This window comes from Scatophagus argus, chromosome 7 (assembly GCF_020382885.2).
Source record: "Scatophagus argus isolate fScaArg1 chromosome 7, fScaArg1.pri, whole genome shotgun sequence".
NCBI lineage: Eukaryota > Metazoa > Chordata > Actinopteri > Scatophagidae > Scatophagus > Scatophagus argus.
Genome location: NC_058499.1, coordinates 2,104,688 through 2,120,993, shown reverse-complemented (window position 1 = coordinate 2,120,993; position 16,306 = coordinate 2,104,688). Strand labels below are relative to the sequence as shown.

The 16,306-nt window shown below is 46.5% G+C and overlaps 1 protein-coding gene across 2 annotated transcripts; it reads right to left on the bottom strand.

Annotated features, from left to right (window-relative positions):
- Positions 1-5,409: 5,409 nt before the first annotated feature.
- Positions 5,410-16,176, bottom strand: LOC124061499 (bromodomain-containing protein 1-like). Of its 2 annotated transcripts, none has more exons than XM_046393369.1 (11): positions 15,893-16,176; positions 12,094-13,484; positions 11,220-11,376; positions 11,000-11,128; positions 10,486-10,614; positions 9,419-9,731; positions 8,586-9,335; positions 8,330-8,450; positions 7,638-7,768; positions 5,742-5,896; positions 5,410-5,565 (listed from the first exon to the last, which is right to left on the bottom strand). In XM_046393369.1, exons 2-11 carry the CDS (start codon positions 13,464-13,466, stop codon positions 5,551-5,553), a joined length of 3,273 nt encoding a protein of 1,090 aa, XP_046249325.1. In that variant the 5' UTR covers positions 13,467-13,484; positions 15,893-16,176; the 3' UTR covers positions 5,410-5,550. The 2 variants fall into 2 exon arrangements, with proteins under 2 accessions (XP_046249325.1, XP_046249326.1); XM_046393370.1 differs by lacking the exon at positions 15,893-16,176 and adding an exon at positions 14,745-14,768.
- Positions 16,177-16,306: the final 130 nt, after the last annotated feature.

The following is a 16,306-nucleotide window of genomic DNA, read 5'->3' as shown; positions in this document are numbered from 1 at the left end:
GCGTGGCGGACAGCAAAGTGGGCCAGGCAGCTTTTTGATGTGTGGAGTGTAAATATAGCCCTCCGCCCTCCGTCTAATTGTGGCCGTGTTGTTTTCATATTGTTGAATCCCAGAGATGTATAATTCATCACCCAAATAATCTGGAACAAAACAAACTCTCCTCCGAGCTCCCGAGAGGCCGAGCGTCTAATGAGTTCACTCCATAAAATATTCATACCTCTGCAAAATATACTGTCACTTTCACAGCACACACACACACACACACACACACATCCCATTAGATATAATAGCAGGTTGTGTGACCGTAACTGCCCGTTGATCACTGTCAGCCACAAACACTGCAGACTCTTACTGTGTGTGTGTGTGTGTGTGTGTGTGTGTGTTGCTGTAATAAGGGGATTGCTTACCCATGATGCTTCAGGTGTCATTTAGTCTGCCAGGTGTTTCAGGTAGAAATGTGTCTTAACAAATCATTCTGGTGAAAAGCACGATGATGAATCAGCTCAGTTTGATTTAGATGTTCACTCTGAACTCGACTGTTTGATGGGTTCACATTTCAAACTTTTATTCCTTATTTTAAAAATAAAACTGATTCAGTTTCAGAGATTATTTTTGATCTGCTCTTGATCGTATGTGGAACTGTAAATGTTCAAATGTTAACATTTTTAAGGATAATTTCAGGACATCTTAAAGGATTTCCTGATGTTTGGTCAAAAAATGAACTTTGAATCTTAAATTTTAAAATGTAACCCTGAGCATCAAAACACGCTGGTAAATTTTTGTCAAGGACTATTTTCTGTACTTGTACACAATGTAGAGAAAGTGTGAAACTTGACACACTTGAACAAACACCAGCGTGATAAGAACGACCTAAAATAAGAGAAACCATCATTGGGAAAAGTTTATTTGACTTGCAATTTGAGTTTTTAGTTTGGCCCATATGCTAACATGAAGGGGGAGGGGCTTATGAGCTGTACTGCAGCCAGCCACCAGGGGGCAGTCCAGATGTTTTGGCTTCACTTTTGGGCACTCTCATGCCATCCCGTCCGTTAATGACCTCGGGATGGAAGGATGAGAGGGAAAACAAAAATATCGAAGAGCAGGTTTTTCACTTCGTGCTGAGCCGCCGTCATCGTCAGCCGACTCGCTTCTCTCTCAGAGGATGGAATTAAGTGCAAAGGCCTCCTCAAGAGATCATCTATCCTTTTTAATATTCTCCACCGCCGCGTGGCTTCTCAGTGAGCCGAGGTGACGAGGGGTCGAGGACCATCTTCACAATCAGTGGCCACATCACGGCGGCGGCGGCGAGGAGAGCGAGCAGGGATGGGCTGTCTGATCTTCATTAAGATGGACTCCGGAGCACTTGTCTTATTAGCGGGTCATTAGGCTCTCCGTGGCCGACAGATTGGCTGAACAGGAAGCAGGGGAGCGGGCAGAAGGTAATTGCACTCGGAGTGACCACACAGGTGCCTGCTCGCCCTGCGCTCCTTCATTGGTTAATTAGAGTGTTGTCAATCAGCCCCCTCCAGCAGCTCGCTCTCACGGTAGTTAAAAGGTGAGAGTGTCTAACGAAGCCTGAAACTTCTTCTCGTTACAGCTTAAATTAAAACCACGGCTCCACTAAACAGAGTGAGGAGCAACACGCAAACACAAGCGCAGGCTGAAGGTTTCGGTTTCAGGTTACAGGAAGTTCAAGCAGAGAATCGCGAGATCTGCAGCTTAAATTAATTCTCTGATTTGTTCCTCTGACTGGCCTCCTCACCAGAGGCACGTGGGTGTTGTAGTATTTAAAGCCATCTGTGAGACAAAGCATCGGTTTTCATCAAATGATTCAAATGGACGGCAGTAACATAAACCTGTGGGATTCTTCGATATCCATCAGATACATCAGTCTCTGTGAGTTATGTTGAATACTTTGGAGTGAGAAAAGAGACTGAGGAAATGGACCCAGCAACTTAATTCCGCTTCACACACGTTTTACATGGACAGGTGTTTCCCACGCTTGGAAAAACAACCAACCAATCAGAGCTGTGGGGGCGGGATGCGACGTGTCAGATTAGCACGCGTGCTAATCTGAGGAAGCAGCGGTGAAAAGGTCCTTGTTAAAATGGATGTCTGTTTCGGTTAGCACGCCAACGCCCGTATGTCTGTCTCCAGGTCTGTTTGAGCCCGGGTCCAGGATTAAAGGCCACTTTAGCACTCAGACTGTTCAACACAAAACTGGAAAAACGCTAAACGATTTCCCGCCTCTCAAACCAAAAGCTTTTTGTTTCCTCCAAACGATTAACGGCAGCTGAAAGTGGGCTGGCTGCGCTGGTTTTCCTTTCATTATAAAGTTAAAGTCATAATTGCCGTGTAATTACTCGTTCATTGTTGTGTCTTCAGCAGAGAGGCTAACCGCATGACAACTTCAGAGGTGACAACCGGCTGCCGCCATTAATATTCAGGACTGTTGATTCGTGAACAGGTGCACGTACAGGTGCGTGTACGACCTCTGCCAGCTTTGAGCTTTTACACATAAGATTCTGCTGCGGCAGCGTCTGCCGCATTAACGGCGTGTGTGCACAGGAAATGCGTTTGTTTATGAGCTGGACGCTGTTAATTACCCGTACGCTGGTTAATTATCTCGCAGCTTCAAACACATTTTAACCCCCAGAGACCCGAGAGGCTGCGTGTGGCTGAGCCGTGCGAACGAGCTCAGGATAAAATCTGCCGCTAATTAGAGGAAAATGATGAGCCATCAGCAAGTTTCGCAGACACTCACAAGATGCGGGACTGTTGAAAGCCTGCGGGGGTGGAGGAACACGGAACCACAGCTACACAGTTTAAAAGTCATACAAACGCTTACAGGCAGGGATATCTTAGTCCGCCGACATGACGCCTCAGAGACCGCGCTGTTGAACGTCAAAAAGCCACAAAATCCACGCAGTGCGGGGAAAAAACGGAAGACCTTCAGTGGGGGCGAGTGTCAAGATGTCGCAGTCCGGATCAACCGTGTTAAAACAGTCTTTATTTGACAAACATCGCAGGTTTGTCGTCCGACTGAGGTGTAGCGCGAGTCTCGCTTGTTTCCACAGCATCAGCTGTGTGAGACAGAACAACAGCGCCATCTTGTGGTCCGTCAACGATAAGCAGGAAAGTTTATTTCTGTTCTGTTGTGTTACGTCTGAAAGCCGTTCAGAGAGAAGTGTTTTCTTAAAGCTGCACATTATTATTTATTAGTTTATTATGTACTGCAGCTCAGGTTTATTTTCACCTGGAAAATCTGATTTAACCCTGTTGCAATTATGCTTATGCTTATAACACACCTGAAAGCAACTTGTTCAATAAGTATAATACAAATACAAAAGTATAATACAAAAACACACACACCAGTGTTGGAAACAAAGTACGTTTACTCAAGTGCTGTACTTAAGTACAGTTCTGAGGTACTTTACTTTAGTTTTTCCCTTTTCTGCTGCCCACTACAGTTCAGAGGCCCATACTGTCCTGTTTACTACACATTTATCTCACAACTTTAGTTTCTTTGCAGATTTAGTTTATTAACACAAGTTATGATCAACAAATTAGGATGCAGTTTGGCATTAAAGTGATAAACACATGACTGCATCAAGAATTATCATCCATTGACATCACAGGGGCCCAATTATATTTTGATGCTAATACTTCTATACTTATACTTGTACTGTGGCTACTTTAAATACCTGATCTGAGCTGCTAAAATATGACAAGAATATGGGAAAATGTTTTCAATTTAAAGCAACGACAATCAGACAATAAGAATAACTTTGTATCAACAGCTGATCTTCTGGTTTGCTCGTCCAGAGGCGTCCGTTTTAAAATACGCGGTAATGAAACCAGGACACGTTCAATCAGTGATCAATAACATACTTTAATTTTTCAGTGTTTTGTTGTATAAAAATCCCACCGGCCTGCCGTCGGCTGGTTTCCGCTCCCGTTGGCTATAACTGTGTGGTTTTTTTCTTTTCCCAGAGAATCAGCTAAAGTACCAAATCTATTTACACACAACATCCACATCCAGAGGGGCCCGACAAAACAGGAAGTCTACCCGAAGCTACCCTGCCAAAAACAAAACAAAACCAACAGAAATCAAACACTATCACCTCACATCTCAGATTTAATGCTATTAATTCAAAAAAAAACCAAAAACCTCACAAAACAACAGAAGAGGAAGGGCCTCTACGTTTCGGCTCCTCGTGTGCCCGTAGTATTTTCTTACAACACTCTCTCTATAAAGTAATGCATATACATGTTCTGCTTTACAATAAATTAGTACAGGCACATTCTCTTCTCTCCTACAGCTGACTGTAGTTCGGTTCGGGTGGAAAAGATGACTCTGTGACGTTTTACAGAAGACTTGAACTCATCACAGCACACAAACAGAAAGGCAGAAAACCTGGAAAACACGACTAAACTGTAAAAAAGAAAAAGAAAGAAAGAAAGAAAGAAACACATTAGTGGGAAACTTGTGGGCAGCAGATTTTTTGGTTTTGGTGTGAATGATGCACTTCAGGCATTTTAAACTTTTTCAGATCATCTATATAGATTTTATATAAATATGTACAAACAAAAAGTAGTAGTTCAGTAAAAACATTTGGGTATAAAAAACAAATGATGCACACAAAACAAAAAAATTAATGCCAACAACAAGAGAACTTGAAGCTTTTGAGAACTTAATAACTTACAAAAACCGTAAAAAAAAGGAGCTGAAATAAAAACTCATTACAGTATGCATGTTTGTTTGTTTTTCTCTCTGTAGAGATAGCACCAGCAGAAAGACCGACACCTTCAGGGTCGACGTGGGTCATCACCTCCGACTATAAATACGTGAACACCGTGTACCAGAGCAAACCGAGGGAGTGAATAAATTAGTGTCAGGCCTTGTACAACATATTTACAGGAGCTGCTGCAGTCGCACGCACACCGATGGACGCTTTCGTGAGACTCTCACAGCAGTCTTGCAGCACATTTAAGGAGGTCAGAGGTCAAACTCTGACACATTCGACAGGTTTACACCCGTGATTTTCAGTCCTCACAGCCCAGGTTTGATTTTTTTTTTTTGTTGTTTTTGTTTTTCAACTTTTTGCACCCGCTAACCGAGTCGTTTTCGTTGCATAGCTCTTTGACAAAACAAGGTGGCCGTCACAAGCTACAGTATTTCGGACGTTGGGGACAGATGTGCGTGGAGACATGAAAACGATCCAGTTGGCAGGAAACAGTAAACATGATGAATGAGTGTGTGTTTATTGTGCGTATGAGGCAGAAACTGTTTCTGTTTCTGCAGTGATGGTTTTCAAAACAAAAAGCTTAAAGGACATAGAGGAGAGATGGATGATGGGAGGATTTCAGAAATGGGGGGGGGGGGTTTAGTCTGTGACGCTCGGCTCCAGCTCGCCGTTGACGCGGTGCAGGTGCTTCATGGCTCGGTCGAAAGCGAGCCGCACGGCTTTTCTGATGCACGAGGAGCGAGCCTCCATCAGCTTGAGTTTGTCGAGCGTCTGGTTGATCCCGAAGGGAGCCATCTTGGATCTAGGAAGCCATTGCCTGAGGAGAGAAACCACAAATCAGTCACTACGTCAGCCTTTCAATCTTATAACACGGCTGTAACAGGACAGAAGTATTTATTCATTTACACCCGTTTTACTTTAGTTTTAGGGAGATAATTTTATTTCACTCCTCATTGATTTTATTTTACTCCTCCGAGTCGATGAGTTCCTCACCAGCTGCGCTTGCTGTCGAAGAAGTGGACGAGGAAGAGTTTCTCTGCGGACCTGAACTGCATCCGCTCTCCGGCTCTGAGGACGTCCAGCGGCGGCTGGGGAAGCTCCACCCCGTTGTGCTGACACGCCATCCTCTGCGCTCTGGGCTCCATGATCTGTGAAGGCCAACACACAGACAGATACGAGACTGAGTGACGCCGCCTCCTCGCAGTGACCGTGAGGAGTTCATCCTGGTGGCTGCGGCCGCTTAGAAGAAGCCCGCACTCGGAGACATGAGCATGCAAGGCCGAGTCGGGCCGAAAACGCTCTGAGCGAAGCGGCCGACTCCACACACACCAAGCAGTCCATGATCGGCCAGCTGGAAGCTCCCGCATGGCTGTGAGCACAAATCACGAGCTACAGCACGCACAATGGCAGAGGGGCAGATGGGTAATGAGACACAGAGGGACCGACACTCACTCACCAGGGCGGGGTAGGAGGGATATCCACTACATTTAGCCCAAACTAGTTTAAGAGGCTCCAGAACAAATGGAGAAGCAGCGGTGGGCTTCCACTCCTCTACAGGAACAACAACAAGCAAGTTATCAAGTGTTCAGAGCAACAGACAGAGAGCACAGCCACCCTGAACCACCGACACGTATAAAGATGGACGTCGCGTCTGTGCAACAAGGTTCCCGTCCGAGTTCCTGCCCACACACCCATCCGAGCCAATCAGAGGCAGCACTCAGCTGTCAATCATGACATCTCAGTCTCTTTCTACAGCATCAAGTAACTAAATAAAACCAAAATGATCAGAAACATGAACACTTGAACAAACTTCAGCATGATAAAAAACCTTTGGGAAACATTTATTTGATGTATAGTTTGAGTTTTTAGTTTGGCTCAGCTCCCCCCCCTCTGTTAACAAGGGGGGAGGGGCTTATGAGCTGTACTGCAGCCAGCCACCGGGGGGGGCCAGATGTTTTGACTTCACTTTGGGGGCTCTCATGTCGTCCATCTTTATATGCAGTCAGTGGTCTGAACACACACACATATAACCAACCTGAACACACACACACATTTTTTGAAAATTACATTAAAAAAAGGGAGCCCACAAAGAAAAAAATATTTCTTTTGTGGCTTAAACCCGAGTCTCTACTGAATTCACGCAGGACACTCAGGGGCCCCTGGACTCCAACCAGCAAGAAACTGGTGCTCTAACTTTCATAAGGAACGTATGCAGATCTGACATATTTTATTTTTTAATGACAGGTTATAATGTGTAAGAAATAAATATAAAATTCATATATTTTACTCAAGTCTTTCTGTTTTAATAATCATGGTTTATTAGACTATGAGACTTTAAGGCAGGAAGTCAACACAAAGTTGAACTCCCCAAAACCTAAAAGAGGCTTCTGTGTGCGTCGCTGTTGTATGTAAACCTATCTGAACAATAGGAATTTAATTTCTTGAATTTGCCTCGGGATCAATAAAGTATCTATCAATCTAGGAATTGATTTGATTGGCAACGTTGCATAACTCCAGTCATCAGTCAATCGACAAAGACTTTCTTCGGTTGACTGCCGTCCTACTGTGGACCTCAGTGAGGCAGACTCCATCCCAGAACGAGGTGCGAGGGGCTGCTGCTTCGGTAAAAACCCAGTTCAAGATCGACTTCTGAACTCTGGATGCTTAAAACCACAATCCAGTTCACTGCTGTTTGGGTCAAGGTGGAACAACAGAGGAAGTGAAGGGGGAGAGAAATATAAACTGATGTGTGAGCACACAGAATTACAAAGAGGCTCGTTTTTCCTTTTTAATACGTTTAGTCTGCAGCAGACTGAGATGAGCTGACCAATCAAAGCGTGCCATGCCGTTTCATGCACACCCCTCACGTGACACTCGCTGCTCACACACCTGAAGAGATCTTGGCAGCTTTGGTGAACTCGCCGTTCTCTATGCAGGTCCTCAGAGTGCTTTTGTCATCCACGGTGCTCCGTCGAGCCGCCGCCGGCCGCCCTTTTCCACTTTTAGGCATGATGACGGTGCTGAAAAAGACGAGAAGGAAGCTGGAATCCATTTTCAGGTTCAGAGGCCTTTTTAATGGCCAAACTGGTGTCAGACCAGATGCTGATGGACACAGATCAACCTTCAAGTTTCAGATTTCTGCAGTGGGTTTATGTTCAGTTCTTTGAAAGCTGCCGACATTACAAACAAAATGTGCTCAGTTCCCTGCTCATCATCATTACGAGAGCTTTTATGTCAAGATGTTGTTATAGTTTTAAGTACATTATTACTACACAGCAAATGATTACATTTTAACAAGACAACCTTTGTTTTTACAGCATCTCGTTACTACACATTACCTGTATCGTTTGTCATGACGTGTTAAGTTGTATGCAGATCGTCATGGCTAACGATCACTGATGCCGTCTGTTGGACTGTCAGAACTGGACCTTGACCCATCGCTCAAAATCCTCTCTTCATTTGATTTGATTATTGCTTCGATAACATGATAAACTCTCTAAATAAGACCCCGAAGTGGAACACACTGGAACTTTGATTCATCAGTAAACTGCACGGCTGCAGACGTCTTCTCTTGAACTCACCTCGTGCTGCAGAGGACGCTTCCGCTGGAGGAGATGCTGGACTCCGAGGCACAGCGCCGCCGAGGCTCCGGCGGGCGGGGAGATGCTTCCTCCTCCTCCACCACAAAACCGTTCGCCATTCCTGAAGTTAAAAAAAACAGGAAACTCGTCACAACTGAGTGAAGTTTCCTGAACATCAAGTTAATGTTTCTTCACATCGTTTTGCTGTAATTTAATTGTAATATTGAAGCATCACAATCGTCCTAAGAGTGAGTACCTGTGCCGAGGCGTTTTATTGGCGACTCCTCCTCCTCGCCATCGGCACTGCTGCTGCGTCTTCTTTTCTTGGGCAGGAGGAGCGTCTCCAGTCGAGGGATCACCACTGACAGGAAGGTTTTGGCGCCCAGGGGCGGTGGCGACCCAGCGGATGCCTCTTGGTTCTTGGTTGGTTTTTGGGGACTTGCGCTCTTGGACTTGCGAAAAAGGGTGTTGGTCCGTCGGTTGCAGGTGCCAGAAGCTTCAGTGTGGAAGTCGCCATTGAGGAGCAGTGGGTCTGGGATGTGTCCATTGGGGGTGTCCATGGGCACTGAGGTAGATGTGTCACTGTCACCATCGAGCTCCATGGGAGTGTGGTCCACGCTGGGTTTGATGGCCTTCAGGGCGGGCGGCTCCTCGCCGGGCGAGGTGTCGAGCTGCGACAGTGATGTTAACAGCTCTAACGTTGGTGGAGGTAAAGACTTCTCCTGTGGCGAGCAGGGCTCTGCCGGGGGTTCAGCTAGTGGTTTCTCCTCTGACTCAGCAGGGGTGGGGTCAGGCTCCGGGGTGGAGGGTGACGGTCTTGGAAGGGACTTCTTTAGGCTCATTTCGCTGCGGACCTCCATGATGGTCTTCTTCAGCAGTTTGAGCCTCTTGCTGCGAGACGGGCTGTGCTTCATGGCTGTGCTCAGGTCCAGCTTCTCCAGCAGCTCCTTCAGCTGATCCTCCAGAGGGGTCAACCGGCGGTAGGCGGGGGTCAGAAGACGATCCACTGAGAGACAGAAGAACACACATGACACTTGCCACCATCACAGTATTACCTCCAATACGTGGCTGTTTTCCGTTCTGACTTACCATCCTCCCAGGAAAACGCGGGTGTCGCCTCCGGTTTCGGGGCTTCGGGCAGATGCAACCCGCCGGGGAAGTCGAAGCCGATTCTGTTGGCTTCTCGGCGAGCCCTGCGGAGGATGGCTCCTCCGTGGTCCTGCATTCGCTGAGCTGCCTTGTAGAAAAACGTGTCCTTGGCGTTATACAACATGCAGTTAGCAATGATGAGGTTGAAGTCGTCCTCAAACTCATCCAGGCTCTTGTAGTTGTGGGCGTCAATGCGTTTCCTCATGGTGGAGAAGTCCATGGGGTTTTTGATGTGGTCCAGGTAGTCAGGAACCTGCAGGGCACAGATGAGACACGTTGGAGGCTGCAGACTGTCAGAGATGATGACTTAAAGGGATCTGCCTTCAGGATATTCACAACACACTACCAAGCTGTCGAACAACACAAAGTCTTGTGGACCAGGTGTATCGGCTCACATCTCTGACCAAGCACAAAGTCCCTCACTTCATCCATGTTTCAGTCTGTAGACACTCAACAGGTAACCGCAGGTAAAACTCATGTCACCTGTGGTTACAGCTGCTATAAACTGTAAAGTCTATCTGATGAGGGTTTGTGGACTGAAACAGAAGTCCAGCTTGTTAACAGGCTTCAATAGTATCGGCTATAGTTCCTTTCACAATAAAGGACTAAAACACATGAAGGAGGCAAAGTGTAAGCAACTTTATCTTCAGCTTATAGCAGCAAATGAACAGTGCAGAAAATCAGTCTCTTGGTTGACAGCAATACTGATAAATGAGGTAAAATTATACATCAGGTGTCAACCAGCCACGGACGGACAAATTAATGTTATTCACAACTGATTAACGACTGCCCTCAGCACCAACTAGTGGTTAAAAAGCTAAATCAAATTTTAACATTTCGTTGTACATTCAGAACTTTTCCTGGACATTTGGGGTTATGAAGTCATTTATCAGGTCATGTAGTAACCCCGGGTCGTTGGCCACCATGGGAGCACAGACATGTCACGGTGCTGCTGATGGACAGCACAGCAGATTGTTTTACAGTAACCATGACAACAGGTCACACACCTCCTTGATGCTGACGGGCTGAGCGAAGATGCGGTACGAGTCCTTCTCCTGCAGCTGGCCGAGCACGGCTCTGAGCAGGATGTTGAAGGGGGTCAACTGGAGCTCCAGCACCGACTGCTGCTGCTTCATCTGACGAGACAACACACACACAGACAACTCAGTCTGAGTGCAACAACTTATCAGTGAAATCTGGGAGGTTTCTGGTCAAACTGACGGGAACCAGACTAATATTTACACTTACAGCTTCACGATGAGTGAATGATTATTTACTTTAACTGATGAAGTGCAACAACAAAATTATACTCAAAGTAAGTTCAGTTCCACTGTTTAATTCAGTAAGTTGTGTGGCAGTAAATAAAGAGCGAAATTAGGTTTAGCCGCAGTCCTGCAGCCAGTTGGTGTTTCTGTTTAAGAATTAGAAATAGAATCAAACAGGAAAACTACTGTCATTGTTTACTGTTTGTTATAAATGAAGCTTTAAGAAACAGAAGCAATGCACGCTGAACGACTCTACCTCCTCCCTCTTCAGCTTCTCTCTCTTCCTGATGAGCTCGAGCAGCAGACGAGCTCGCTCCAGGTCGTGGCGAAGGCGGTGCCACTCCTTCAGCTGCTCCTTCAGCGCCTGGTTCGTCTCCGCACGGCTCTGCGCAAAACACGCAAGCTTCACGTCAACAACACGCACATGAAAGGACAAAGCTCCACTGACGGAAGCCGCAACCGTCTGCAGTACTGACCAGCTGCTTGGCTTTAGTCGGCTGGGGGTTGGCCTGCAGCCGGCGGATCAGCGGCACGTTGTTCCTCGACTGCCTCTTCTGCACCCAGTAGCTCAGCACCCGCTCGACGAACTGACGCTTCCTCTGAACCGCCACCTGGTTCAGAATGGAGTCAAAACTGACCCACACGGAAGCAGGAGATGTTAATGAATCAACACTCAGTAATCCAAGGACATAAACAGAAACACTGCAGAAGAAGCTCAACGTCTGCTTTGTGTCTTCACAGCTGAAACAGGCTGCGATCTGTAGCTTTGCCGATCGGCTCGCTTGTGTTTCTTGACCCATCGGACTTGATGCCACTGAGTTACAGATAATATCTTGAGCGAGTACAACAATATGACCAAAAACGGGACTGGGGAAAACTTGACGTATATAAATTTAAAAAATTCAATCTGGAATCTGGTCTCAATGACTAGTGGCTGAACGGATATGAGAAGACCACTGGATGCTGGGAAAATAAAAACTTGATAATTTGAGCACTGATCATTCGATCGTCTCCTTTTGATTAAAAAAATAATAATAACTATAATTTTGTGTCACCCATCCAGTATATATCTCCAGGTTTGAACTGTATTCTGTGGCTCTTAACCCGGGGTATTTTGATTGATTGGCCATAATCATGAGCTAACACTATTTCTGAATGTTTAGATCAGTGGTCTCTGGCAATGTTGAGCAGATAAACACCACCGCTAAAGAGTACTGCAGGGCCCAGACTGCTTCTGTGTTTGGGACTAACCAATGACAAACTGACCAGTGAGCAAACCACAACACAACAACATCTTCTCATGCTGTTACTACCGTCAGGCTGAATGGTCACTCAGTGTGAGCAGCCTACCTTGAGGCAGTGATACTGGGTCCAGAGCTGGTGGGGGTGTCAGGTTCTGGTTCTGGCTCTGGCTCTGCTCTCTTGCTCTTCTTCTTCTGCCAGCCCTTGGCCCGGGCCTTCCCCCTCTTATCGGCTCTCTTGTGGCAGGCTCCATTTTTCGGGTGTGGCTCCTTGTAAATGTTAAGCGGTCGGCGGTCACAGCCTTCAGGCATGTGGCTGCAACAGTAGGCGGTCTTTTTCACAGAGAAGGTGGTGGCGCCCGACGCCGTCACCTCTTTCACAGGCTCCATCTTCATGTAGAGGCCGGCCTTTTGGGCGCAGCTGACGTGGAAGGCGGTGTAACAGTTGATCTTGTCGCACTGGATACATGCTCCAATCCCCTTCTCTTTACACAGGTAACAGGTGAGCTTCCAGCGTGCTGGTGGAATATTGCGGACGCCATCGATGGGCTCAATGAAAACCGTGTCAGAGAAGCCAACCTCAGGCACCCACAGAGCACACGCCACATGACCCCAGCGGTCGTCGTCAGTCTTCTTCAGGGCTCCTCCTCGGTTGGGACAGAAGACACACTCAGCAGGCCGCGACGGGCACTGCAGGCAGTGGCGGCACAGCCACTGGCCCTCTGGGATGTACGGCACCCCGTAGCACTCTTGGTGTACGGCAATGTTGCAGGAGTCGCAGAAGAGGATGACATTGCTGTCGGCTCCATCTCCGTCCATACAGATGCAGCAGACAGCATCTTCATCCACCAATGACTGCAGGTCGCTCTGACCCTGCGTGGCCGAGTACGACTCCTTCTCAAAACGATCCATGAGGAACTCGAACAGATTGTGCGACACCTGACTGATGCCCTCGCTTTTTCGCTTTTCATTGATTAACTCCAACCATGCATAGTCCTCCTCATCCATGTCATACTCCACCTCTTCGTCCAGCTCCTCCGCTGTCCTCTCTGTGTATTTGTAATACGCTGCCGGCCTCTTCGGCACCACTGGCAGATTGTACTCAACCGTTCTAACCTTAGGCTCCAACAGACCACCTGCACTTCCTTGGGTTCCGACGCCACCTTGGGCAGCTGTGAGCGCTGCGTTCTTCTTTTGGCGGTTGTTTTTGAGGCGCACAGAGCGCACCAGGACCTGCTGAGGCTTCTCGTTGTTCTCCTTGTTGCTGTTGCACTCCATAATCTCCTGAGCTGTGGGGTCGTCATCCGTGATGACGTCCAGCTTGTCGTAGATGCTGAGGCGGTGCACGCGGCCATCCACCTCCAGCTCCACTATTCGCTGAGCCTGTGCATATGTCAGCGTCTCCCGGTTTGGCGACGGCTTGATGGGGGAGGAGTCCCTCTTCAGCACCGGCGTGCGGTGGTGTCGACCTTTTTTCTTCATTTTGAAGCCGTAAAGATTCTGAAAACCAAACAGACAAAACAACAACGTCAGCGACTCAGTGATGTGATGTTGGGGTAACAGCTGCTCAACAAGACATTTTTCATGTCATTAACTCACCCTGTGAAGCAACAACCAGCACACAAAGCAGCGTGTGTTTGATCTAACAACCAACCTGCATGAATGATTAACAAAACCTTAACCTTCAAGTCCAGGAGGCTTTAAGGTTTGTTCAGAATTCCTACCTTAAATGCAGGTGTTACAGTCTAACACGCTATAGGAAATATTTTTCCTCATAAATATGAATGCATCTTCCAAAAACCCTTCATATAAAATATTTTACTGTACTGTATTTTTACTTAGACACAAGGTCTGACACAGTGTGATGAAACAGTGTGCCTTACAAGAGTGAAAAAAAACCTTCAGTATCACCTGTCATCTCTAGAGAATATGAACATGTTGCATCATCAATCAATTTTCCTTTCAAGTAACATAACATAGAAAACTACTCAACGACTGTGGAAGTTACGTGCTTCCTGACTTAAATAAGAAACCGTTGGATCAATCCTGTCATGTTATCAAGACTCTGACCAAACTTTTGTTGCAAACTTAATATTCTGTGGTGACAGAGTATTCAAGATACCCAGAAGGTAAACAACACACAAAAACTAGAATTACCACTGAACAGTTGGACGCCTCCACCACCAGTCAAGTTGCATTTTGCATCATGTCTATCCACTCATACAATATATGTAAGGACTGAGAGGGAGCTTTGTCATATGGTGCAACATCAATGACCTGAAGCTCAGTATCATCCAAACCAGTGAGCTGGTGGTGGACTTCGAAGCTTCAAATGTGGACGTTGCTAAAAAGAAGTTACCAACTCTAAAAGGTGGAGGCTTCACACACGTGTTCAGCCTGGCAGCACAGATGATGTACACAATCAGCACAGTTCCAAGGTGGAGACCTTTCGAATATGTCAGCACTTAATCATATGCTTAAATGTTGTCATAATTAGTGTATCAATTCTGGAGTTACAGCAAAAAAGGTGGGCAACAGTAACCTTTGAAACAAAAATCTAGTCAGTTTAGCTTTGGACCCAAGTGGACATTCGAGACAAGTCTTTAAGAAATTTCCTCAAGGTGTTTTTAAAATATTGCAGGCACAAGAGTGGGAGGGGCAACAACATAATACCTCTGGCCACAGTTATTGTGGAGGCATAACAACTATTCAAAAGAATTAAAAACATCTGCTAGTAAAATGGAAGTGAAGACAATTCACCTTCAGCACCTTCTCATCAAAGGGTCACCAGATGAGACTCAAAAAACAACAACTGCAAAGTCCTGGCAGAACTGCTGTGCCCTGCACGTCACAGTAGAGCACAGTTAGTAATGTTATTAAATATAAATGACATTTCACTTTCGGCTCAAGTACTACACATGAACATTTATTTGCAGACATGCATACAACAATTATTTTCATTAATGTTTTTCCATGATTAACCGACTACTTGTATGTTTTTAAACTGTCATGAAAGCCTTGTTTGACCACACACAAAAACACAAAGATACTCAGTAAACTGCCGTAAAGGGCGAGGAAAAGCAGCTCGTACCTGATCAGTAACCTAGAGCATGCCTGGAATTTGGCTTAGAAAACACTTTAGTCAGTCAATAACGTTGAATCTACTGCTGCGCTGTTGAGCAACCACAACTGAAAACACAGTGAAGCTGCAGTTACAACGTTTCCCTCACAGACACACGGAGGTCACGTCAGCTAGCTGCTGTACACTGGAATCCCCCAGTACAGAATTAATTCACGAGATCATCTGCTTTCAGTTTACCTGCTGGGTGTAGTTACAGTACAGGCGATGGAAACACAAACTGTGTTAATGATCACTGGGCGAATGGAAGAAACGTACCGCGAGCAGCACGCCTTCGGTCAGCTCAGACCGCCCGGCTGATGCCGCGGAGTGCTGACTGTTGTTGAATATCATCGGCTAACAGCAGCTTCACCTCGTTCAGTTTGTGTGTTGAACGGTGTCAGCTAGCCACGGCTAACGTTAGCTCCGCTTAACCGAACCATCGCGCTGATGTTCGTGATTAATCGAACCTGCCTCGGGATCACAAACTTATCACAGATCTGTTACAAGAACGGACGATCGGGTGCTGTTGTCCTACCAGGCGGCGGCCCCTCTGGTCGCCCGTTAAACGCATTAGGACACTCCGTCCACAAACTGGGCTAACGTTAGCCTGTTAGCATTAGAACTATCAGAGGGGGGAGGAAATATGGCGACCAACACAACAAGAAACTGTCTTGACTGGAAAAGGTGGGTTTTTCTAAGAGGAGTGCCGATCAGCGTTGAAGTTAAACCTTTCCAGATTGTAGGCAGTAACATTAAAAAGGTGAGGACAGAGTGAGGTTGAACTTACCTCGGTATTTTCACGAATTCAACTTATAAAAAGAGCAGCAATGGCGGCGCGGCCTGTGGAGCGAAGCGACAGTTAAATCCACATTCAGTCCGCTCAGCCAACGGTGGCCGCGGCTCGCGCTGAACCGAGTGAAACTTGAGAGTAACCGGCAGGTATCCAGGGCGACGGAGCCGGTCACGGGTTGTATACTACGATCCGGTTGAATACTGATCGTTAAGACCGTTAACAAACAGTTGGAAGTGGCAGAGCTCAGCAGCTGCCCGAGCTTCTCTTCCCCAACAACAATGCGGTTGTGTGAGCCTTGCGCCGTTACGTCACCACGTACGAAGGAAAACCCGGAAGTTGCTGCGGCTTTATTTTTAATCTTATTACTACTTAGTACAACATATTACTGAAGGCTTACAGCTTGTACTT